The following is a 24,973-nucleotide window of genomic DNA, read 5'->3' as shown; positions in this document are numbered from 1 at the left end:
AGACTGGCCCTACCATTGGGCAAAGTGAGGCAACTGGCTCATGCAGCACATACTGGGTGGCAGCAGTAGCAGCAGCTCCCCTGGCTTCGTCTCCTGAGTTCCCAAGCCATTCCCTGACTTCTGGAAGTCACGTGTGTGTGTCACATACCTCTCCTGGAACTCCTATTTCCAGGGCAGAGGTCAGATTGCACTACCAGTCCAGTCAGTTTACGTAGGTGGAATGGGGAGGAGGCGCCATCTTGTCTTCTGCCTCAGGCAGCAAAATGTATTGAGCCGGTCCTGTTTGGTAGCTTTTGTCCTTTCGCTTGACCTGAAACATACACACACAATCTTCATAGCATCTGAGCATGCAATATTCTAATACACCAAACTAGCCTTCCCATTCCTCCCTACTGCCCCCTCAAATAGTTTTAATAGTCTCAGTACATGCCCGTCCTACATACACCCTGCTCAGCTTATCTTGGGAAACTGAAACAATATCTGCCGGCCTAAATACACAGCTTGTGTTTCTCTTTGCTGCCTTTGCTGTTTCCACTGCCTACATCTGTCTTCTTTTTTACTCTGACCCCCTTCCTTTCTCTCCCACTCCCACCCAAATCTTTTCTCCTCCAACTCATCTTGTCTTCCTTTCCTCTCCCTGTGGCCTATGTGGTATAGCCTGCAATTTGAGTTTCCAGCTGTTTAACTGGCTCTCCTCCTGTGCCTTTAACAGCAGTCCGTCAGGCAGACATTTAACAGGTGAAGCTGTTCTCCTCACTTTCTACTATTAGTACCATACCCTCCAACATTTCTCTGATGAAAATAGGGACGTCCTATTCAACAACAACAACAACAACAACAACAACAACAACAACAACAACAATTAATTAATTTTATTCTTTATACCCCACCCATCTGACTGCTTTGCCACTCAGGGCTACTTCCAACATATATAAGAAACATAATAAGGCATTATACATTTTTTTAAAAAATTCCCTAATATAGGGCTGCCTTCACATGGCTCAGGGGTCAGATAACTCCATACCCTCCAACAATTCTCCGATGAAAATATGGACATCCTAAAGAAAAGCGGGACATTATGGAATTAAATAAAAAACCGGAATGACTTCTATAAAAGTGCTACATCCCTGGAAAATAGGGTCACTTGGAGGGTCTGTATTATTATTATTTTTATTATTATTATTATTATTATTATTTGTATACTGCCCTATACCCGCAAGTCTCAGGGCGGTTCAAAACATAAAATCACAATATAAAAACGCAAAATACATAATTTCACCAGCTCAATTTGTGTGTGTGCCAGGCTGCAGCTAAAAGGCACAGAAGCAGGGACATTAAAAACAAAAAGGTAACCCTTTCCCCATAATCTGTTCTGGCAAATTTCATGATTCCCCTCCCTGTTCCAAACAGCTCATTTATTTCTTTATTACATTCACATCACACTTTTGTCTCCAAGGTGTTCAAGGTGGAATACGTGGTTCTCCCTATACCCATTCAATCCTGACAACAACCCTGTGAGGTAGGTTAAACTGAGAGGCAGTGACCAGCCCAAGGTGACCCAGTGAGCTGTATGGCTGAGTGGAGATTTGAACCCTAGTCTTCCAGGTCCTAATCCACTATGCAACACTGACTCTCTTATAGGTTTAGGCTACTCTAGGGTTGCCATATTTCCAAAAGTAAAAACCAGGACATCCTGAAGGTTGTTGAGCTTTTTTTAAGGAAACACCCAAACGGTTTACAAAGACACAACCCCCCCCCCCGAATTTTTCTATTGACTTGCCTAAGACCCAGGACAAACCACCACCTTTTGCAAATCTTCCCCGGACGTCAGTTCTGCCTTTTAAGTCCCATTAATGTCCAGGGGAAACCGGATGTATGGCAGCCCTAGGCTACTCAATTGTTTGTTTTAAAATAATAAATAAAAACAACTTTTGTGAGAAAGAGGTCAAAGCACAGCAAAAATATTAGTGGTCCTGGCCAGAGATCAGGAAACTAATATGAATTTTATAGTGCGTTCTTCTCTCTGTGTGTATATGTTTGTGTTTAGGTACTAGCTTATTTTAAATATGCCTACACACACACACACACACACACACACACACACGGAAAGAAATCTATTTGTATCCTTTAATATTGGCAATATCTGTGGGCCAATACAAATAATTTCCCAACATTTATAACTGGCATTTATAAAGTCTCATGATTTGCGAGGAGTTGATTTTTTTAATTCATTTTTTAGTTCTTCAGAACTGGCACGGCAGCCCTTTAAATAAATCCCCTGAGCCATTGTGGCAAAGGCTTATGCTAAGAAGATAAATGAAAAAGCTGTTTACACCAACACAGGTTTTCTATTATGAAGGAAGACACAAATCAGGTTGGAGTAATGAGGGTTCTGCTGAATACTGAAAAATAATACAATAGTAATCCACGTTCATAATAAACTCTTCCAACTGTGACCCCCTCTCCTCACATTCACAAAACTGTACGTTCATCTGTGCTAAACACAGATGGAGAGCTGTAAGCATTTAGAATATACTTTTAAAACTGCAGATCCAGGAATGTTTGAAGAGTGTTCTGCTTTAATATCAGGGATGGCCCTTTAAGACTGGGATGTGATGGACCTGGGTCTCTCTCTTGCAGTCTGCCTCTTCTCTCGCTTTTCCTATTTGCCTCCAGCAGAGCTCCGCGCTCCTTTTTTCAAAGATACCCGCTGCCCTGCCCTTCCCATGTCCTTCGGCAGTGGTGAGCGCAGCAGCCCTGTTCCTGCCTGAACAAGCTGTTCTTAATGACAGAGAGAGCCAAGGGCAAGGGACACGGCCCCATTGGGATGGAGACACAAGCAGAATGGGAGTGGCGGAAGCTGCCAGAGCAGAGGCTGATAAAATGGGCAGAGCCTAGGGATGGGACCGGGGCCAACTTCTCCAAGCTAGAGCGAAGCAACACGAGCTTACAGCCCAGTGAGCATTTCTGACTGCACACTGTGGCACTTCTGCCAAGAAGGCCACCTGCAGTTCTCTGCTGTCTCTTTCTACCCCTCTCTCCCTCTCTCTCTCTGCCCTTCCTGCTGGGACAGCCTTGCTTGTTATTTGATCCTGCGGAAGCACCAGGACATTGGCTCTCACTCTGCAGTGTCCTGTGCTCTGCAGGGAAGAATGGAGCCACGGCAGGGCGAGATGCTGATGAAGGACAACCAGGAATGGTGCCCAGAGAGAAGGAAAGAGGAGCAGCCCAAGGCAGCAGATGTGAATGACGGAGGACCTCTGCAGGGAGTGTCTCCTTTAAGCCCTGGGGTGGCTCCGGAAAAGGGGAACGGTTGCCAGGATGAAGGTGAGAGGAGGCTAGGACAAGGGGTCGCCCCAAGCCAAGAGGGCGCAGGTGCCAAGCGACAGCTGCCAAATGGCTCCAGAAGAGAAGGCCCTTCGGAAGAGGAGATTTCAGAAGAACAAAGCCTAAGGGTCCCCCAAGGCAATTCAGGCCTAGGCAAAGGAAACAAGATGGGCGTATTAAAAAGATCAGCCAAGGAGGAACTGGAGCCAACCGGAGGGAGGAAGTCTGAGGAATCCATGATGCGGGAGCTCTCTGAGATGGTGCAGGATGTGGTGAAGAGCAGCAGCTGGTGGGAGAGGCATGGCATTGATGGCACAATCATCGCTTTGAACCTTCTCTCCCTGCCAGTAGGTAAGGAGAATGCCTCAGGTGCTCATTGAACTTGCGGAGTGGGGTGGGAGGAAGGTCGGGGAGTCCTGTGATTCTTAATGGGTGCTATAACACCTTAAAGTTTACCGATCTTAAGCCCTGTGATGTGCTTAAAGAAGGGAAACCATAGGTTGCCAACTGCTGGGGCATGGGCATTGGCCAGTCTTACCTTGCACAGAGACTTCTCTGGAGCATCTGCCTGGCTGCTGAGAAATGGGTTGGTTAGAATGCCCTGGGGCTTGTCTGACCCTCACAGCATGGAGTACGTTAACGTCCTTGCGCTGCACTCCTAAGCATGGGGTTGGGGGTGGGGCTACTATTTCATTTTGCCACTTATGGCCACATAGTCCCTGGACTATGCAACAGAAAAGGATGGTGGAGCTTTCCCACATTGAAAAGTGAGTCAGTGCAACACTGTACTGATGTTATCATAAATCATCTTGAGATATTCCCCATAGAAACTTATTTGTGGAGGAGCTCTCCAACCTAGCTCAGCGGGCATGTTGCAAATGGTATCTAGCAAGAACACAGCAAGTCACAGTGAACATTACTGGAGTGGTTTTGGAAATCTGTATTGATGTTGGCAGGTGCTTTTATACAGCTAAACTGGTGAATTTCAGATCAGTCACTATTTTGCCGCGCAGCCTGACCCCCGGTGGTTAGTCATCCTGCATAATAAAATCAGTGCTATCTAACAGTAAGGTCAGTAATGGAGTGCCCAGGTGGTATGAGGTTATTTACAGGGGAGAGAGACACTCTCTCTGGGAGTTTAATTTTTGGGATGTATTTGACCAAATTATTCCTCAGCCAGCTGAAGAGTCTGGAGGATGTTCTCCCTCATATCTGTCCCAGCTGGCATGAAAATTTATTTATTATCCCTCCTTCAACATGAGATCCCATGGTGGGTTACAGCAAAACCAGATAAATATGCCTTAAACCATTCCAGAATGGAACAGAACAATGTATCTGTGGTTCTTTCGCATTGACTTAGCTGAGTGCATTTGAAGGTCCAACAAGAACAGTGTTTCCTAAACTTGGGTCCCCAGCTGCTTTTTGACTACAGTTCCCACCATCCCTGACCACTGGTCCTGCTACTTAGGGATGATGGGAGTTGTAGTCCAACAACAGCTGGAGACCTAAGTCTGGGAAACCCTGAACTAGACCATCTTGAAAGACATGGAAGTTGTTGCTGCTGGTTTGTTTTCGTTTTTTGGTCTCTTCCCATTTCCTGTAATGTTGAGTTAGAACATGTGGCACAGCATCATTGGTGCCGTGCCTTATCCTGACCCTGCCAATGACGTGGGGCAGGGCAAAATATGGCACAGTGACATCATCCACATGACACTGAGTTGCAAAAGCTCTGCCTCTCATTTTAATGCCTATTTGGGCCTTCAAAAAAGAAAAAAAAAACACAGAAAAACACCACACGGCTATGGTAAAAAAAGACCCACCCCAAAACAAATCACTTTTTGGCAGCCCTCAATTCAAAGTGTCCAGGCTTCATTAATCTCCAAAAAGCAGACCAGTTTGGGTCATATTCACACCATATATTTAAAGGAAATGTCTTACTCTAAAGAATTCTGAGAAGGGTTAGTTACTTCTCACAGAGCTGTCATTCCCAGCACTCTTGGGGTTTGTTAAGAGGCGTCATGTGCTTTAAATGTACAGTACAGGTGTGATCCTGTTCTTCACAAGTGTCCTGATTCTGTCTGACTACCAGATAGTATGATCAACCTCCCTTCTAGCTAGGAGCTGAGCCCAAAAAATTCTAAGGTCCTTGTTGCTATCATGATAGAGCTGGTTAGGACCCATGGACCTTCTAGGTCCTTTGATTACCTCTAGCAGAAGGTTCTAAATGTGTCCTCTCTCTCCCTAGGGTTCCTGCTTCTGCGTTCTGACAATCTGTTCCCTTTCCTGTTGGGCATTGCCATCTTGGGTGTGGTACATCAAACCCTCACTGTGAAGGGGAGCCACCTGGCCACCCACAATGCTCTGGCGGAGTCCAAGTCCTGGGGGAAAATATGGGCCGTATTCTTCCTTGAGGTGCGTTTCACTTTCAGCAGCTCCTGTTCTGTGAGAGAATGCAAAGAGGTTTGACTCGTATCAACCCATTCCCCCCTTTTATTTTAGAGGAGGAGAGTGGAAAGCACTGTGTGTGTGTGTGTGTGTGTGTGTGTGTGTGTGTGTACGCGCGTCTGTGTGTGTCAGTGTGAGGCTATTTCTTCATCTGCAGGTGCCCCCTCCTTTTATGTTAAAAGCACATTTTACATTTACATAAACTTTACATTTAAAGCACCCCCAAAGAAAAAGGATCCTAGGAGCTGCAGTTTATGCTGGGAATTGCAGCTTCATGAGGGGTAAACTACATATTGCAATAGTTATCTAAAGTAATTGGTGCCTAGGACTTGCCGATCAGAAGGTCGGCGGTTCGAATCCCCGCGACGGGGTGAGCTCCCGTTGCTCGGTCCCTGCTCCTGCCAACCTAGCAGTTCGAAAGCACGTCAAAGTGCAAGTAGATAAATAGGTAGCATTCTGGCGGGAAGGCAAACGGCGTTTCCGTGCGCTGCTCTGGTTCGCCAGAAGTGGCTTAGTCATGCTGGCCACATGATCTGGAAGCTGTACACTGGCTCCCTCGGCCAATAAAGCGAGATGAGCGCCGCAACCCCAGAGTCGGTCACGACTGGACCTAATAGTCAGGGGTCCCTTTACCTTTACCTTATTTCACCATCAAATAAATGATTAGGGGGTTAAAAACAGCACCAGCATTTTCCTCCGTGTAATACAGATAATAAACCTAACGGGGTCCAGTGCCGCTCTATCTCTATCTGCACGACCACTTGCTGTAATACTGGACAGATCCAGTAAAAGATCGTCTTTTGTTGCATTACTGCCAACATGAAGCATTACCATTGCCCTGAATGTGGACCATTTGAACTGGCACATAAAGCCACCAATGAACAAACTTGAGAGTTCTCTTGTAGATTAGTGGAGAATGTGGTCAGGGGGTTCACGTGCCACATTTTACTGCATGGATCTAACCCCATATTTGTTTCTCACGCTGTCTTAGCCTCAGGAAAGCAGGAAATAATATTTGTGTAGGGTCAGATAAAAATTGAGAAATCTTGAAAAGCTCCCTTTTTCTTGAAAAGTTGCCCTGAAAAAGGGGTACATTGAATATAGAAATCTTTCCCTTGAAAGAAGTTCTTTCCATCATTATGCCCATCGTTTTCCTATCTTGTGTTGGAAATGGAGAGTGGCAGGGCGCCAGCAGCACAGACAACTTACAAGGCATCAGTCTTTTATAACCTTTAGGCCACATCAACACTGCACACCTCGCAAAGGGATTGCTAAATGCTTTCTCACAAATCCTGGGTGGCAAGATTCAAGGAGTGGCTCTCAAAGGTGAGTCTGTGGAGTCTGTGAAACTTCAGCTCCACTCAAGGTGTGGTTGAACCTGGCAAAGCTTTAGAGAAAAAGTTGCCCTAATTGAAAGATGTCAAAATCAGATTACATGTGAGGAAATTCCGAACTGCTTGATTCAGATTGAGTATAAAACAAATTCACAGCAAACTTTGCCCTTTTATTTTGCAAAATGAATTTATTCAAATTGCCTGCAACAATTTCAGAGTCTTATATGAAATGGAAATTGGGATTTAAAAAAACTGGACTTAAAAAAAAAAGAGTCTAGGAGAGGGTCTGGGGTATGATCTTTAATGCATATTTGCACACATGTGTGTAACTCTGCAGGTGAAGAAAGTCACTTAGGCTGCAATTTTAAGCCTCTGAGACAACATGCATAGGATTGTGTTTTTCAGGAGCAATCTGGAACAGGAAAGTAATGAGAAGTGAAAGAATGAAATTTCCTTCCCCGGCACCCCTTCTGTGCTCCCAAATGACATTCCCCCTCTCCAAGTAGTCCTTTCTCTTCAAAACAGGCTTACAAGCTACCGGTATGTTTCCATGTATTTCTGTGTAATGTGTAGTTTGACCCTTGGGTGGTACAAACAGATGAAATCTTGTGTTATGGACCCTGTTGTGAAACTACACATTCTAACATAGTCCCATTTGAGTCAGGGAGGCTACACTGAATTAAGTAATTTGAGCATTCACCACCAAACAGCAGTGTTCTAAAATTTATCGTATTGGCCCGAATATAAGCCGCACCCAAATATAAGCCACACCTATAAAATTGGAAATGGGACGCAGGTGGTGCTGTGGGTAAAACCTCAGCGCCTAGGACTTGCTGATCGCATGGTCGGCGGTTTGAATCCCCGCGGCGGGGTGAGCTCCCGTCGTTCGGTCCCAGCTCCTGCCCACCTAGCAGTTCGAAAGCACCCTTAAGTGCAAATAGATAAATAGGTACCGCTTTATAGCGGGAAGGTAAACGGCGTTTCCGTGTGCTGCTCTGGTGCCGGTTCGCCGGAGCAGCTTCATCATGCTGGCCACGTGACCCGGAAGTGTCTGCGGACAGTGCTGGCTCCCGGCCTCTAGAGTGAGATGAGTGCACAACCCTAGAGTCTGTCAAGACTGGCCCGTACGGGCAGGGGTACCTTTACCTTTTACCTATAAAATTGGAGGGGGGGAACCCTAAATATAAGCCGCAGTGGGCAGGCTGTGCACCATTTTCCCACGCTCCCGGGCTGCTCTCGGGGCGGGGGAGGGGGGAGTCATGACGCTTTGTTGGCAACCTTCCCCCCTTATCTCTGGTGGGTCAAGGGAGGCTTGTGAACAGCTGCTCCAAAGCCGCCTTCGAGTGGACGGATCAAAGTGTGGGCACCAGCAAAGTGGTGCAGTTCGCCCTCCCCAGAGGGGAGCCTGGGGCAAAGGCGCACAGCCCACCCGCTGCTCCAAAGCCTCCCTTGAGCTGCCAGAGATAAGGGGTACAGGGGGGAAGGCTGCCAGCAAAGCGGTATGACTCCCCACCTTCGTTCCGACAGCTCGGGGAAGGCTTTGGAGTGGCAGCCGGCCACACTTCCAGGGGGTGGGAGCTGTTCTGTTTTGCTGGCGGTGTAAGGTTCCAAATATAAGCCGCACTTTAACTTTTCACGATCAGAATTTGGAAAAAAAAGTGTGGCTTATATTCAGGCCAATACGGTACTGCCTAGTAGGTCTTGTTGACCAATAGTGAGCTTACCAGGCTTGCAACCTTATGTAAAATTCTGTAATACTGTCACTTCTGAGAGCCCTGAATGCATATGTACTACATACATGAGCAGGCAGCATTCCTTTATTTACCATTTCTTTCTGTCCCAGGTTTGCTCTGCTTTCACGGCAGAACAGGGGTCCTACAACCATGTGAAAATCCACCACGCTTACACAAATGTCATCGGCCTGGGAGACTCTAGCACATGGAAGCTTCCCTTCCTGAACCGCTATGTTTACATGTTCATTGCACCCATCGCAGTGCCCATCCTCACCCCATTGGTAGCCATTGGTACGTTTCTCTCCTCTGAATCCTGTTACTTTTCAAATATAACATTTATCCTAGACAATTTTAAGTATCTTCGTGTAGAAGCTGATTTAAATCAAGATATTTTTGGTCATTGTATCTCACAATGTAGCATTTATTCTTTGCCTCAGAGTAAGAAGATGGGGAAGGACTAAATATATGCTACTCTAGCAGTTCCAAACCTTTTTGGTATGGCAACCCACCAATTGAAATTCACTTGGTGTGGTGTGACTCATCTTTTTACTGTCGCATGAGTTTTGGACCTTAGGTCTTTGGCAGCCATAGATTTCCTGCATTTTAACTGCAGGTTTGTGCTTATTTTATAACCAGTACATGAGGCATCGAAGCAAAAAAGCACTTAATGCTTCTATCAATGTGGAATTATTTGTTGAAATATTTATAGTACTTACAAAGCATTTCGCTGTTTTTGTTTATGGGAATCTAACAATACCAACCATTGGATCACAGGATATTGCAATATTGTTTTAAAAGCGTAGAGTTTTACAAGCAGTACTAAAAATACTCATAGGTCAATATCATGAGAGAAATTATTTGATACGAAGTCTGTTTTGGCAAGTGCCAAAGTAGAATGGCTAAGCTTGAATTTTGCCTACCTGGGGTTTGTAAATGTGGGGGTTGATGGCATAGACTCGGATCATTATTGATACATATCGTAAAAATATTATTTCTTATTTAGACTAAGCGAATTTCAGAGCATCTTTGGCTTCACTGATCCTGGTAGCAGATCCGGTGACAGTTTGCCACAAGGTGCTCATATAGGGAACAATTTTGAGTGACTATTACAGCTTGCCTGTGATGCACAGGCCCACACCTTGTGGTGAACCATCACCTTGTGGTGAACTGTCACTGGATCTGCTGGTCAAAGGTGGTTCCCAAGCGTTAAAATGTAAGACTCAAGCATTTCAGGTCCAAGTATCAACGCAGCAGCCCAGAGTGGCTGGGGAAACCCAGCCAGATGGGTGGGGGTATAATTTATTTATTTATTTATTTGTGTTACATCAAGAAAACAAAGTTGTAGGAGGTATTCATCATACCAGTTAAAGATTAAAAGCAATAATTACTTTTGGTTTACTTTATTTTTTTATTTTTATTTTTTAAATAATATTTATTAAGATTTGAAAGGTTACAATAAAGAAAAATACTTGGTTTACTTTAGAAAGTCCATGACCCACAGGTTTCTCAACTCATGTTCCAGGAGTTCAGATGTAGTATGCTAGTCTAATCCACTTCCATTAGACAAGAACATCTGTTTAACCAGTCCCACCTACTTAATTTGAATCAAGTGTGCTCACAGGCTGAGAAAGAGGCCTGTAGAATATAGTTCCAGCTATTTAAAGCAAGCAAAGAGGCCATTCCACACATTAGAGGGGAGAAACCTGCCTCCGCAGGGTTGCTAAGCCAGTCTCACCTGACCTCAAATACTCCTGACCTTAAATATTATGATCAGGCAGGCGGACCTTGAGTGCAGAATAAAACCATTCACCACATCCTACCAAAACTAGTTTTACTGGAGAGTACCTCGATGCCACTAAACAAAATCCACACCTTTTCCTAGTTTTCCGTCAAATATTTAACAATAATCTTGTGTGAAGTGAGGTATGTTTTATTTCTCTTTCGATTACAGTAAGTATTTCTAAATTTGCACCTACATAAGTGAGCAGAAGCTAATTCTGCACAGAACTGCATCTTCCATTGGCTACTTTTTGGTGATGTGTTTTTCTGTGGGGAGGGGAGCCTAAGCAAGCCACTGATCTTACCTGAACTATTTCCCCACTCTAAATTCTCTTCCCCCACCAACACACACAGATGCTGTACCTATATTTTCCCCTGCCACCGAGCTCCCAAGAAGGAGGCCATTAGGGAAATGTGATGAGGAAAAAGAGCTGAACACCCCCTCTCCTAACACCACCGCTTGGCTCTAAAGAAATGCTTCAAAAATAGAATGACTGTTGCTGTAATATTATCAAGGAGAAGGATGAGGAATGGAGCCTTGCTGCAAATTGCCCCACATGAGGCAGAGCTTCAGGTTGCTTCTCAGAAATGTGCCTTCCCACCTATGGTGTAACAGCTTAGGGAAAGAGCCCTGAGAGCTGCTACGTTCACAGATTCTTGATTCCACAGGCTTGCTCAAAGAAGTTGAATTGAAGACTGCCATCCGGACGCTCTGTTGCATGTTTGTTGGCCTGTACTCCCATTACTGGCTGCTGATCAACATCTCAGGTTTCCAGTCCATGTGGTCCGCTCTCAGTTGCATGCTGGTCACGCGAGCTCTCCTTTCTCACCCTTACATCCATGTTAATATCTTCCAGGTAAATGCTACCAACTCTGTATCAAGGGCTCTCTTGCTGTTTAACTAATTGATGGTCTCGCGGCAATAGGCCGTGTGACTCGAAACATCCAACATATTTGGCAAATGCTTTATTCTTTCCCACTGTTGACATGTTTAGGCTGCAATCCCCCCCCCCACACACATATATGAACTCCCACTGAACTCCGCAAAACCAGCTTCTGAATGGGGATGCACAGGACTGAGCTGTAAGTAGATTAAAAGATGGGATTCTGCAAAACCTGCAAAGGAAATGGAACAATGAAACATTGGTTGCATATTTAACTACACAAACACACATATAGAGATGCCTCTCTAAAAGTATGCATTTTGGTTGCAATCCTGTTCACTCAATTAAGAATAAGTCCCACTCAAATATAATAAGTGTAATGTAGTTTATAAACAAACTCACTTCTAAGTATACGGTATATGATGCAATATTGCAAGTAAACATGGAATTAGGCTGTATAAATTAACTTCTAAGTACACATGATGCAATATTGCAAGTAAACATGGAATTAGGCTGTATAAATAAACTAACTTCTAAGTACACATGATGCAATATTGCAAGTAAACATGGAATTAGGCTGCATCAGATATTTGACAGCATCCATACTTGATGTGATCTTTTGTATATAGATGGATGAATCTGTCCATTTAGGTTTCTTGCAGTTTCTCTTTTCCCCCATCTTAAGTTCAGTTCCCTACATTCCTACATTACTATTTACTTTGTTGAAAAGAAGCCCTCACAAAAAATAGAATGTTAGCATGCATTTCTCCTAATATACAGATTGTTGAATGAAATCTTGCTTGATGTACGTGTTTTTGCAAGATTTCCCCTCTATATGTTAATAATAATTTTTTGCTATTAATCTCACTAATATATGCATTTTTATGCCACATTTCCCCTGAAAAGTGAATTATTTATATTTTTTGTGATGCTATAAACTATACAGTATTGCAGAATTTAGAGAAGTGAGAATTTGGAAATCTTGCTTGCATTTCAGTTTGCACGTTGTTTCAGAACATACAAATTCTAGGTTTATGTGAACTAAATCAAATTGATTCCCCATCCCTGCCTTTATGCAGGTTGCGAATTACTTAATGCAGAATTCTGGGTCTGTTCCATTTCTGAGTGAGTTAATGTTTCTCCACCATAGAGTGGGGCTCACTGCGATGTATCTGGAAACATGATTTATTGCTATTATTCAGATGCTTCCTTCTGTAGCTAAGCTTCCTCTCGAGCTCTTAGGAAGGATCAGCAGCAGCTAGCTCTTTCTGGTTTTGTCTCGTAGCATATTGGCCTGCCAATGTTCGCAGCTGACAAAAAGCCCAAACGGATTCACATGATGAGCTGCGGCGTTCTGAACCTGCCTCGGAATCCCCTGCTGGACTGGTCCTTTGGGCACTCGATCATCAGCTGCCACGTGGAGCATCATCTCTTCCCAGCACTTTCTGATAACATGTGCCTAAAGGTGCGAAGTTGGGTGGCGGATGGACGTGCTGGGTCTTTAGAAGGCAGGAGTGTCTATTGAATGTGGAATGAGTAAGGAGAAGGGGACATGTCTGGTGGTTTTAAGAAGGAAGTGAATTCATGGGAGGTCAAGGTCACAACATCTCTGGGGATAGAAGAAATTGCATTTATTCTATCCATTATAGGTTTCCTTACCCACTCCTCACCATAAGGAGGTTACAACAATGCAGCCATCTAATTTTAAAATCAGATAAAAATAATTTTTATAAGCAACTAGCTAATACAATTTAAATAAGAAACCCATGCAGTTTAAATCAGAAGGCAGAGACAGGTATATTTTTACATTCTTGGCTATCAAAGACCAGGGTAAAGAGGAGTGTCTTCTGCATCCAATGGAAGCTGTACAGTGAAGATGCTGGACAAACCTTGGTGCCATGGGAATCCCACAATTTAGGGGCTGTCACAAGGAATGCTGGCTTCCAGGCCACCACCTCACATTAGTTTTGAGGGCAGCAGAAATACTAAGCACCCGCCTTCCCACCAATCTTGAGGGGTTGAGAGGGGTTGTAGGGAAGGATGTGGTTGTTCAGATACTTGGGGCCTGAGCCTTTAACTCAGGTCAACAGCAAAGAGTTTTGCTGGAGCTGGGGCTGCTTTGTAATGGAAGTGGAGGACACCCCCCCCCCAGCCACTTGCCAAATATCTGTGGCATGAGGACTGTTCCAGACACTCCAAGTGTCCCTGTTTTCCAGGGACAGTCCAGGATTTTCAGAAGCTGTCCCAGTTTCTGATTTGATGCTGAAATTTCCCACTTTTCCTTAGAGTGTTCCTATTTTCATCAGAGAAATATTGGAGGGTATGTTTTTATGCGACCCCCAATCCATCCAAAGGCAGCTCTGTATAGGGAAGTTTTTTAATGTTTTATGATGTTTTTATATATGTTGGAAGCTACCTAGAGTGGCTGGGGCAACCCAGTCAGATGGGCTAGATATAAACAAAATAATAATAATAGTAATAGTAATAGTAATAATAATAATAAATAAAGGTAAAGGGACCCCTGACCATTAGGTCCAGTCATGAGGGAGCCGGCGTACAGCTTCCGGGTCATGTGGCCAGCATGACTAAGGTGCTTCTGGCAAACCAGAGCAGCGCACGGAAACGCAGTTTACCTTCCTGCCAGAGCGGTACCTATTTATCTACCTACACTTTGACGTGCTTTCGAACTGCTAGGTTGGCAGGAGTAGGGACGGAGCAACGGGAGCTCACCCAGTCACAGAGATTCGAACCGCCGACCTTCTGATCGGCAAGTCCTAGGCTCAGTGGTTTAACCCACAGCGCCACCCGCGTCCCTCACTTTATTGAATAAGATGTCCCTATTTTCATCGGAGAAATGTTGAAGGGCATGCTGTTTAACCACACCCCTCTTTTGCTTCTGCAGCTGGCAAATGAGGGCCCAAGAGGGATTTAGTCTAGGGGCTATCCTAACTGCTGGAAATATTAGTAATCACTAGTAATGCTAATTAATGCTGCCTTTCCCTTTTAGATCAAGCCAATTGTTTCCCAGTACTTTAAAGAGAAGAAGTTGACATACAATGAGGATTCTTATTGGTCCCGTCTGAAGTTGTTCCTGGCCAAATATGAAGAACTGATGGTCCACGCGCCACCTATTTCTGAACTTGTTGGGATTCAGTGACAACTCTTCTAGGACACACAGCTATTATAAACCTAAGGCAAGACTGCTCTTTCCCAGAATCAAGAAATTTAGAATTCAGATTAGGAACTGGATCAAGCTATCAAGGGGAACACCAGCATGTCTTTAATATCTTCCATATGGACAAGTAGATGACCTTTTGGATAAGAAACTGCATCTGCTCAGTGATGAGTCAAAGGGGAGATCAATTGCTCCTATACAAGAGATATTTTTAATACTTTGACTCCCCTCCCCGCTCTCTTTTAATTTTGCACACCGACAACTTTGATGCATCCATCCCATGAATTATAGAGTAGGGATGGTGAACCTGCAGACCCTCCAGTCAAGACATTGCTATATTAGAGTTTCCATCATCCCTGACCATGTTTGCTGGGGCTGATGAGAGTTATGTTTCAGCAACAAATGGAAAGCCACAGGTTTGCCACTCCTGCTGTAAGGGCTGATTCATGCATTATTTCTCCCGCTGCCCCTTAAACAGATTGGGTTTGGAACTTAACAGGTTAAGAAGTTCCCATGATGCCTCAGCATTCTGACGTCAGCTTTAGAAGCTGGGAGGAGTTTCGTTTTCTCTGTTCCTCTCTGGTTCTCTGAGAGAGAAGGTGGCAGTTTGTCATGGCTGCTGTGAGCCCAGGAGATTCCTGGGGAAAGTCGGAATAAAGGACTGATATTAGACAAACCTGGTCTCTGTCTGTGTTTGTCGGAAGCTAAGTGGAAGCTACGTGACAGTTTCACCGCTGTGTTTAACTCTGCTGAGGCGTGACTGGAGAGCTACTGGAGACGGAGCTGAGTGGCGCAGCTCGGAGGAAGCGCGCCGGGCATAAAGAGCTAATTGTGGATCGTAAATCAATTAGCGGGGGTCACGCCAAACCAATAAATCAATTCAACAGGTTATGGACCCTTAATCACCGATCGTAAAAACTGTCACAGGAACGCTTTGAAGTGCCGGAATGCGTTTGAAGTCGCTGGCAGGAATTTTTGCCTGGTGTTAAGAGGCAAAGGAGAGCTGCGGAGCTCAGAGCAGCTGAAAGACACTAAGTGGTTGCCTGTGCTGAGAGCTGAGTGCTGGGAGCTGAAGAGCAGCTGGAAAATTCGTTTCTCCACGGATGGGTGCCGGAGGAGCTTGTGATCTGTGAGTACAGCTTGGGGCCCCTTGGGAGAACGGAAGACAATGGCAGGCAGCCAGGTCTTGGAGGACATTCCGATTGAACAGCTCACTCTAAGAAGTCGGGCAAGGGCGTAAAGTCAGCAAGGGCTGCCTGGGATGTGCTGTGAAGCTTCAGCAGAAGGCCAGAGCCCCGGAGAAGTATTGAGAAAAGCCTAAAGATGGCTGGTGCCCCTGTTCCTGATGTGTTAGCCTCAAGGAGTGCTAGTGAGCAGATCGGGGGGGGCGAAGGATTCCAAAGGCAAGTGTAAAGGCTTGTCCACTGTGCGTGCTGGAGTGGAATGTCAACAAAGCAGGTTCCCAGAAAGCCGCAGTGGGAGCCAGGCCAGAGGGGGCGGAGCTGGCAAGGAGTGCTTTTCCGGAGAAGGAGGGCCAAGCCGGCTGGGAGGAGCCCCGGGCAGTGTTTTTCCACTGGAGTTCGTCGTTGCTGCCCATGGAGAGCGGAGACAGCTGGGCAGGAAGGTCCCAAGGTCAACCAGCTGAGTTCTCATGGGAATCAGTCTCGGAGAGGAGGCCAGCGTGGGAACGCAAGGGAAAGACGTGGTTCAGACGCTGGGGAGGGTTGTTTTCTTATCACTGCTTCTATGGCAACTGTGAAGAACAACTCCAGCCAGGACACGGTGACACGCTGGGTGTTGGATACTGCTGTTGGTCAGCACCTGCTAAGCGAGCCTGCTGGCAAAATGCGGAACTGCAGGGCTGTTTTCAACAGGAAACAACTGTGATGTTAGCAGACGGAATGAGAAAGTCGGTTTCTGCTGTGGCTAACATGTTTTTTTCTCCTTTACAGGAGGAGCTAGAGGTCTACGTTGGGGGGAAACAAGTGGCCAACATGAAAAGGGGGCAGAACAATCTCTTTGTTCTGGAGTCACCTCTGGAGGGTGGTGGGAATGCTGGAAAAGCACAGGTGCAGTGTGCTAAGGTTCCCAGTCATGTGCAAAAGCTGCACAGGTGCACAAAAGGGTACAAACTCCGGAAATGTGGGAGGTCCCTAGGGTGCAGGGCATGCAAGGGTGCAAAGGTACATGGTTTTCCCGGGTTTGGGAGGGTAGCCAAAGAGCCCTTTGAGCTCTTTGAGGCAGGTGGTCCAAAGGTTCAGGAAATGATCTTCTGTGGATATGATCCTGCAACCAATGGGTGGAAGTTTGCATACCCAGAGGGTGATCAAACCAAGCTGCTGGTCAGTAAGCAGGCTGAGTTCTGTGAACAGGATGGGTGTTCAAGACTCAGGAATGGTCCTGATTTTTCTCTCAGAATGTCTGTCTGATTCTGAGGAGGAAAGGGAGCCAGAGGCTGATCCCGGTGATGGGGACCAGGTCCAAGATCAGGGTTCAGAACCCGGTGATGGGGACCAGGTCCAAGATCAGGGTTCAGGGCAGGTCTGGGCATCTCCAAAGGTTGTGAAAGGAGTGTCCAGGTGTGAGGCTTCATCTCCGGTTAGCGTAATGGAGAAAGCTCACAAACAGGGTGTCAAGTCAGAGGGGGAAGAGTCTGACGGAGAAGACACAACTGCTGGCCCAAATGGGTCAGTAGGGTATCAGGTCACAAGTGCGTGGAAAAGTGTCGCACAGTGTGATTCTGGGAGTGTTGAAGGGGTTCAACAGGTGCCTGGGAAAGATGCCGGGAAGGGGCACAAGGCAAAGGGAAAGGTGTTGAACTCAAAAAGGTCTTGTCAGAATGGTTCGGCAAGAGGGGGTGTTGGGTTTGGAACTTAACAGGTTAAGAAGTTCCCATGATGCCTCAGCATTCTGACGTCAGCTTTAGAAGCTGGGAGGAGTTTCGTTTTCTCTGTTCCTCTCTGGTTCTCTGAGAGAGAAGGTGGCAGTTTGTCATGGCTGCTGTGAGCCCAGGAGATTCCTGGGGAAAGTCGGAATAAAGGACTGATATTAGACAAACCTGGTCTCTGTCTGTGTTTGTCGGAAGCTAAGTGGAAGCTACGTGACAGTTTCACCGCTGTGTTTAACTCTGCTGAGGCGTGACTGGAGAGCTACTGGAGACGGAGCTGAGTGGCGCAGCTCGGAGGAAGCGCGCCGGGCATAAAGAGCTAATTGTGGATCGTAAATCAATTAGCGGGGGTCACGCCAAACCAATAAATCAATTCAACACGTTCATGTCAGGAAACACTTGCACACAGCAAGATGGTTGAGTGGTATTCCCCCGCACAACTTTGGTGTATGGCTCAGATAACAGACTGATGCTGATTTATGAATCCACAATGGAGGAAATTTCATACTGCTTTCCATACATTACAACAGACATGAAATGTGTGGAGGTTCTGTCTGCAAGGGGGAAAGTAATACATGAAAGATCAAGTTGACTCCTGTCTCAGTGCAGACAGGATAACTCAGGGACTTTGTTAAACTTAGCTAAATCACTTTGTTAAGTCAAGCCTCCAATCTAGGACAATTGAAAAGGTGATACTTCTCCATGGAATGATTGATGGGCCTTGAAGGCAAATTTCCAGAACTGGCAAAATGGAAGTTACCTCCAAATGATGACAGCCCAATAAGCCGGGGCAACACAACCACCTTGGGTGGTAGACTTCTTAACAAGAATGATGTTGGGGGGAAGCCTATATTAAAGACTGCTGCTGTGGAAATTATTATGCAATGCGGGGGGGGGGGGGGAGGTAGGAAGAAAATGAATTCTTATATTACCTCCCCCTCCCCCTAAAATTTCCTGTGATGCAGAACTTGCGTTCTTGAGATAAAACTGGTAATGCAATTTTACATCTGTGCCTTGCCTAATTTATTTTCTTTTGAAAGAATGTGGAGCATCACCAGGGGTGTAGGAAGGAGGGGGCAGGTCACCCCGGGTGCCACTCTGGGAGGGGTGACAAGATGGCCCCTGCCTCCCCCCAGCTGTAGAGTGGCCGAGGGCGCATGCAGTCCATATGGGCGCTGCTCACGTGGCGTCCATCCGGGCTGCTGCTCACACATGCCGTCCATACGGGATCCTGTCACACATGAGTGGCATCCCATATGGACTGTGCAAACGTGGGATGCCGCACATGCGCAGTCCGTATGGGCTGTGCCGCCCCAGGTGCCGGAGAGAGTTCCTCCGCCACTGAGCATCACCAGCAAGGTCGCAGGTAGAAGAGGCAGGAAGGGAAGATGACTGGGTGGGTGGAACATGGTATGAGCTATTGCAGAGACCCAGATGTAGTCAGGATATTGAAATCGCTGATGCTGCTCCAACATTCCAAATTTAGTATTACTGAACTTTAAAGTGACATTTTTTCAATAAGACAGCCAACTAGGCTCTGTTACATATCCATGATTTGATGGATTTCATTGATTATTATTATTTTACAAAAAAAACCTGTCATCCCGAATCTGGCTGCAAGTGTTGAGCATTGTGTAATCAATGTGCCATTTGTTATCACTTGGTTCATGAAGCATCCAGTACGTGGCAAGGTATTTTTGATAGGGAGAAAAAGTGTGGAGATATTTGGGGGCAGAAAATCAGGATGAGATGTGAATGTGAGTACGGTGGTACCTCGGGTTAAGTACTTAATTCGTTCCGGAGGTCTGTTCTTAACCTGAAACTGTTCTTAACCTGAAGCACCACTTTAGCTAATGGGGCCTCCCGCTGCCGCCGCGCCGCCGGAGCACCATTTCTGTTCTCATCCTGAAGCAAAGTTCTTAACCTGAGGTACTATTTCTGGGTTAGCGGAGTCTGTAACCTGAAGCGTATGTAACCTGAAGTGTCTGTAACCCGAGGTACCACTGTATTCTGTAGTACTCAACACACATTCCCACTTAAACAGGGATGCCAACTTGAATAAAATATTGGGGGGGGGGAGGTAAGGCCTGCCCTGCATAATTGATCAAATGACATAGTGCACGTGCATCATTTGGATGTCAATTGCCCATCAACTCTCAAATATTTTATTGGGGGTGTGTGCAAAGACCCCCAGCCCCTAGAGATGGCTCCTATGCACTTAAATTTGTAACAAAGCCATCACAGAAAAGACAAAGCCGCCCCTCTTCAGAATAATTTCCCCCTGCCTTAACTATAGTTGAATATTACATGAATATCATCACAAACCATGTTCTTCTGAAAACTGTGGTTTGAAATCATGCTTTATTAGGGGAAGCTGGCTTGCATCAACCTTGGGTTGGATTGGTGAACATGTTCTGTGAAATTATAGTTAATGGCAGGAAGTCAAAGGAAGAGAAGAAGAAGATCACTTTGAAGCAAATAGGAGCCTGATACCTGCTCTTACTCTCTTAGGCAAGAGATCAGCAACACAGGACTACATGGAATTGGCGGAAATAACTGGCAGAATCCGAGACCAGGGAGAAGAGTCGGTGGAAGAAGATTGGAAGAAATTTAAAGACTACTTACAGAAATATTGTAAAATTAATGAATGTTAGAATGATGTCGGATTGAAGTTAAGTGGTTTCTAGCTGTAATGGTATAAAAGAATATGGAAAAATTGGTTTTTAATACGTAAAAATTTAATGTTATAATATATCAAGATTAAAGATCAGGATTAAAAAGGAGGGAAAGGAATTGCTGGACTAACAAACTGAATTGGAATACAAAAGAGGGTGGTATGAGGAGGTCCGGGAAATAAGTAAATGTAAGAGAAGTGATGAAAAGATGGAATTGTTTTTAACTGTTTTTTCTTTTTTTGTATTTTGTATTTTCCCTTTTTATTGTTAATTTTTCCTTTTTATTGTTAATTTTCTTATTAATGTAATCTCTTTCTTTTCTTTGAAATTTTAATAAATATTATTAAAAAAAAAGAAAAGAGATCAGCAACACAGTAGCTGTGCCGGACCAAGATAACAAATTCATTTTGCTCTGAATATTCATTTCAATTCAGCTAGTTCCCGAAACTGTTATTCTTTGGTCTTAGTGGGTATCGAATGGAATATTCACTGTAGACTATGCATCGCTTGAACTTACCAAAATAGACCAAATTTCAAGTTTTTTCTATATTACAAGTTTTATTATGAAAGTCATTGTTGTCGTTTATGAACAAATGACACCCCCCCATCCAAATAGCAAGAATATAAACCCCTCAACAACATATCAAGCCTGTAATACAAATCCTTAATGACTGATACATAGGCACAAGTAAGACATGATGCTAAGTCATGGTTAAGGAATCCTAACTACAACATTTCTATGATTCTGTGATTTCTGAAATGGCAAACCATAGCTATAGCTATTACCCCACTTCCAGAGCTCCTACACCATGGAGGATAAGAGTGGAATGTAAAAAGGTAAGTGCTGAAAGGATGGAATATAAGATAATACAAGAAGTCATTCACCTGTCTCATGTCTGCAAGCTCAGAGTGATGTCTGTTTTGCAACTATCGATGTGCAATGTTTTCACTGTTGACCAGCAAATGAATCATGGCAAATTAAGCAGTATGCCACAAGAATAAGAAGTTCTAGAAGTAGAAGATAAACCTGAATGTTCTTGGAAGCCAGGGATGCAGAACCTGTGGCCCTTCAGATTTTGCTGGGACTCCAGCTCCCATTATCCCTAATCAGCAAAGCCCAATGGTCAGGGATGGTGGGAGTCATACTCCAACAAATGTCTGAAAGGTCATTTGTTGGCCTTTTGTTATCCTGATTTTTTAAAAATCTGAGTATTCATCACAATACTTTCAAAACAACACATTTACTTCAACTTTTACTTAATAGCCACCAACTGAAAGTAAGGCTTTATCATTTCAGAGTAGAAGCAAGCACTGCGTAGGGAATAATCCTGAACTGGCTGACAAGGGTGGATTTTGCTGGCCTAATTTCCCATCCATTCCTCTCTATTTGTTCATTAAAGGCTTGATTAATCATCATGATGAATTTCCTCCATGGTTTACGAAGACCACAGTGCCCCCCAATCCAATGGCAGCAAAATTAAGGGGCAAGGGGGGGGGGGAGAGGAGGATTAAACAGAGATTTATTTCGATACCATTTCAGATTGTGTGAAGAGGTTAATCCCAATGCCACATGCTGCTGGCATAATTACAGCTCAGTTCAGAAACAATCATGTTTGACAAGCTCTGATCTTGTTCAGAATAAAGCTTAACTATACAGTTCATATACACAGCGGTTGCTATTGCAGTAAAATCATATTGACAGCATGCAGGTGAAGTTTTTAAGCAAAATTTGCTTGCTACTGAAAATAATGCCCCTCTCTATGGTATCACCACACAGAGTTTAGCAGTGTGATCCTATGCATGTCCACTCATAATCCCATTCAAACCAGTGGAGTTTAAAAACCTTGTTAAAAGGTTTTCAAGAATCATATTGTCAGAAAAGCAGTGTTTAATGTCTGGACAAAATATAAAGACTTACTGGAAAATAAAACACCAAGGTGGCTTTCACCATTGGAAGCTAAGGCCCGAAAAAGACCCAACATGGAGGCCAATTGGCCAAAGTATTGGGAAATACTAGAAAAGGATGGAGATAATTGGAAACTGCAGAGTATGGAGAAAATGAGAGAAAAAGTGCGAGATTGGTTACATTACGCTCAGATTAAGGAAGTTTTTAAACTTGACAAAAAGTTAGGGTTCCAGGTGGAGAAATCGAAGTTGGAAACGGAATTGTTAGAGCCTAAGACTAAGGTACTTTCAAGAATGTATAACTTGCTGTTAAAATGGAATACACAAGATGAAACGGTAAAATCAGCCATGATAAAGTGGGCACAGGACATTGGGTATAATATCATGTTTGAGGACTGGGAAAGGTTGTGGACTACTGGGTTAAATTTCACTGCTTGCAACGCTCTGAAAGAAAATGTAATGAAAATGATATATAGATGGTATAGGACACCAGTCAAACTTGCAAAAATATACCACTTGTCTGATAATAAGTGTTGGAAATGTAAAGAAAAGGAAGGAACATTCTTTCACCTCTGGTGGACCTGCCCTAAAGTGAAGGCTTTCTGGGAAATGATATATAATGAACTGAAAAAGGTATTTAAGTATACCTTCTCTGAGAAACCAGAGGCCTTTCTTCTGGGTATGGTGGGCCAAGGGGTGGTAAAGAAGGATCGAATATTCTTTATGTATGCCACAACAGCAGCAAGGATACTTCTCGCGAAGCACTGGAAAACTCAAGATCTACCCACACTGGAAGAATGGCAGATGCAACTGATGGACTATATGCAATTGGCTGAAATGACCGGCAGAATCCGAGATCTGGGAGAGGAGACGGTAGAAGAAGATTGGAAAAAATTTAAGATTTACTTGCAAAAATATTGCAAACTGTATGAATGCTAAGCAGGATGCTTGATCATAAACAATTTGGCACCATTAAAATAGATGAAGAGAAGTAGGAAGATAAGAAAACGTAAGAAAAAACAATTCTTATTTTGGACAAACAGTTGGATAAATTTAATTGATAATTAGACAGTGAGGATGGAAGTAAGGTGATAATTTGCTGGATCAAACCTTTTTAATATGGAAGGTAGGGGCGGGAGATGTGAGGAGGTCACAAGAAGATATGAAAGTATGTTATGTTTTGTTATAATTTTGTTTGATTATTATATTGTAACTTAAAAATTTCAATAAAATATTTATTAAAAAAAAAACACAAACCAGTGGAGTTTAACCACAGGTAAGTATGCATCAGATTGCATACGTAGCCAACATCTGCAGGTTGAATGGGGATCCAAGGGGCTTGCTCATAATAAATTTGCTATCATTAAGGAGTTTACAAAATTGGGTACAGAGTGGATAAAATGGGTGAAATAAATATTCTCTCATGCTGTGAGAATGGGGCAGCCATTCAATGAAGCTGATTGGCAATAAGCTCACAGATGACAGGATAAAATGCTTCACACAATGCACATATATTAACTTGTGGAATTTACTACCACAAAATGTGATGGTAGCTGCTGGTTTGGAAGCCGCCTTGAACTGGATTAGGCACATTTATGAAAGCTAAGTCTACCAATGGCTATAAACCATGGTATTAACTATCACAGGACCCAGCATTCAAAACAGATCGCTTAAAAAATCAGCTAGTCCCTCTCACTTCAGGAGAATTGTCTCAGGCCAGCAGGATATTCAGAAAGTATCTTATTCAGTGCTTGTTTGGATATATGTCAGAAGAACTGCCATTGTAGAGGGTTGATATCATGCACCTATAAATGTAATGTTTACGAACGACTCTGATGACTAAAGTGATTTGGAGTCAGGGTGGAAAGACTCTAAATGGATAATAAACCTTCAGCTTCATATGCTGTTTAAATGACTACCAGACACGGAGAACAAACAGGAGAAGACTATGCTCTTGGTGCTTTGCTTGTAAGGCCCCAGAATATTCCAACTGGCTGTTTCACGAAACAAGAGGCTGGTCTAGACAGAAATGGTTTAGATTTAAGAGCTGGAAAAGCTGCAGAGAAAGAGCAGCCAAAATTATCAGGGGAGCAAGAGCAACACCCCAGACGAAAGGTTACAAACATTTTCAGCTTTTTAGTTTACCAAAAATAGGATATAATCTAGGATAGTACAGTTGGTAGAGCACGAGACTCTTAATCTCAGGGTTGTGGGTTTAAGCCCCACCTTGGTAAAAAATAAATAAATCCTGCATTGTAGGGGGTTGGGCTAGATGACCCACATGGTCCCTTCCATCTCTGATTCTACTGAGTAAGGGAGGACATTACAAGAAGTTTATAGAACAATGGTGTGGGGGAAGTGGGTAAGTTTTTCTCCCTCTTTAATAATACAGTGGTACCTTGGGTTACATACGCTTCAGGTTACAGACTCTGCTACCCCAGAAATAGTACCTTGGGTTAAGAACTTTGTTTCAAGATGAGAACAGAAATCGTGCTCTGGCGGCGTGGCAGCAGCGGGAGGCCCCATTAGCTAAAGTGGTGCTTCAGGTTAAGAACAGTTTCAGGTTAAGAACGGACCTCCGGAACGAATTAAGTTCTTAACCCGAGGTACCACTGTGCCAAAACTTGGGGGTCATCCAACAAAAGCTGAATGATGGGAGATCAGGACAAAGGACATACATCTTCACACAGTGCATGGCCGAACTGCAGAATATGCTGTCACAAGATCTGGCAATAGCCACAAACAGGGATGGCTTTAAAAAGGGTTTGGGGTTTTTTTATACATCAGTGGGAAAAGCTATCAATGGCTACTAGTCATGATGGCTCTGTA

At 44.3% G+C, this 24,973-nt stretch overlaps 1 protein-coding gene and 1 long non-coding RNA gene across 2 annotated transcripts in view; one reads left to right on the top strand and one right to left on the bottom strand.

The window, feature by feature from the left end:
* FADS6 (fatty acid desaturase 6) overlaps positions 1-14,900 on the top strand; it is a 23,525-nt gene extending 8,625 nt beyond the window's left edge. Inside the window, 6 exon segments of the mRNA XM_080993856.1 lie at positions 3,147-3,678; positions 5,573-5,739; positions 8,950-9,130; positions 11,288-11,475; positions 12,788-12,967; positions 14,510-14,900. Of these exon segments, the coding sequence (XP_080849982.1) occupies positions 3,147-3,678; positions 5,573-5,739; positions 8,950-9,130; positions 11,288-11,475; positions 12,788-12,967; positions 14,510-14,659 (1,398 nt within the window). The 3' untranslated portion in view covers positions 14,660-14,900.
* The window catches only part of LOC308470701, a 26,806-nt gene continuing 13,314 nt past the window's right edge, over positions 11,482-24,973 (bottom strand). The window contains exon 3 of the long non-coding RNA XR_013982572.1: positions 11,482-11,734. This is a non-coding gene — a long non-coding RNA (uncharacterized lncRNA). The remainder of the gene's footprint in view (positions 11,735-24,973) is intronic.

The sequence above is a fragment of the Podarcis pityusensis genome (genome assembly GCF_964106645.2).
Source record: "Podarcis pityusensis genome assembly, chromosome: 2".
NCBI lineage: Eukaryota > Metazoa > Chordata > Lepidosauria > Squamata > Lacertidae > Podarcis > Podarcis pityusensis.
This window is presented reverse-complemented; position numbering and strand designations above follow the sequence as displayed.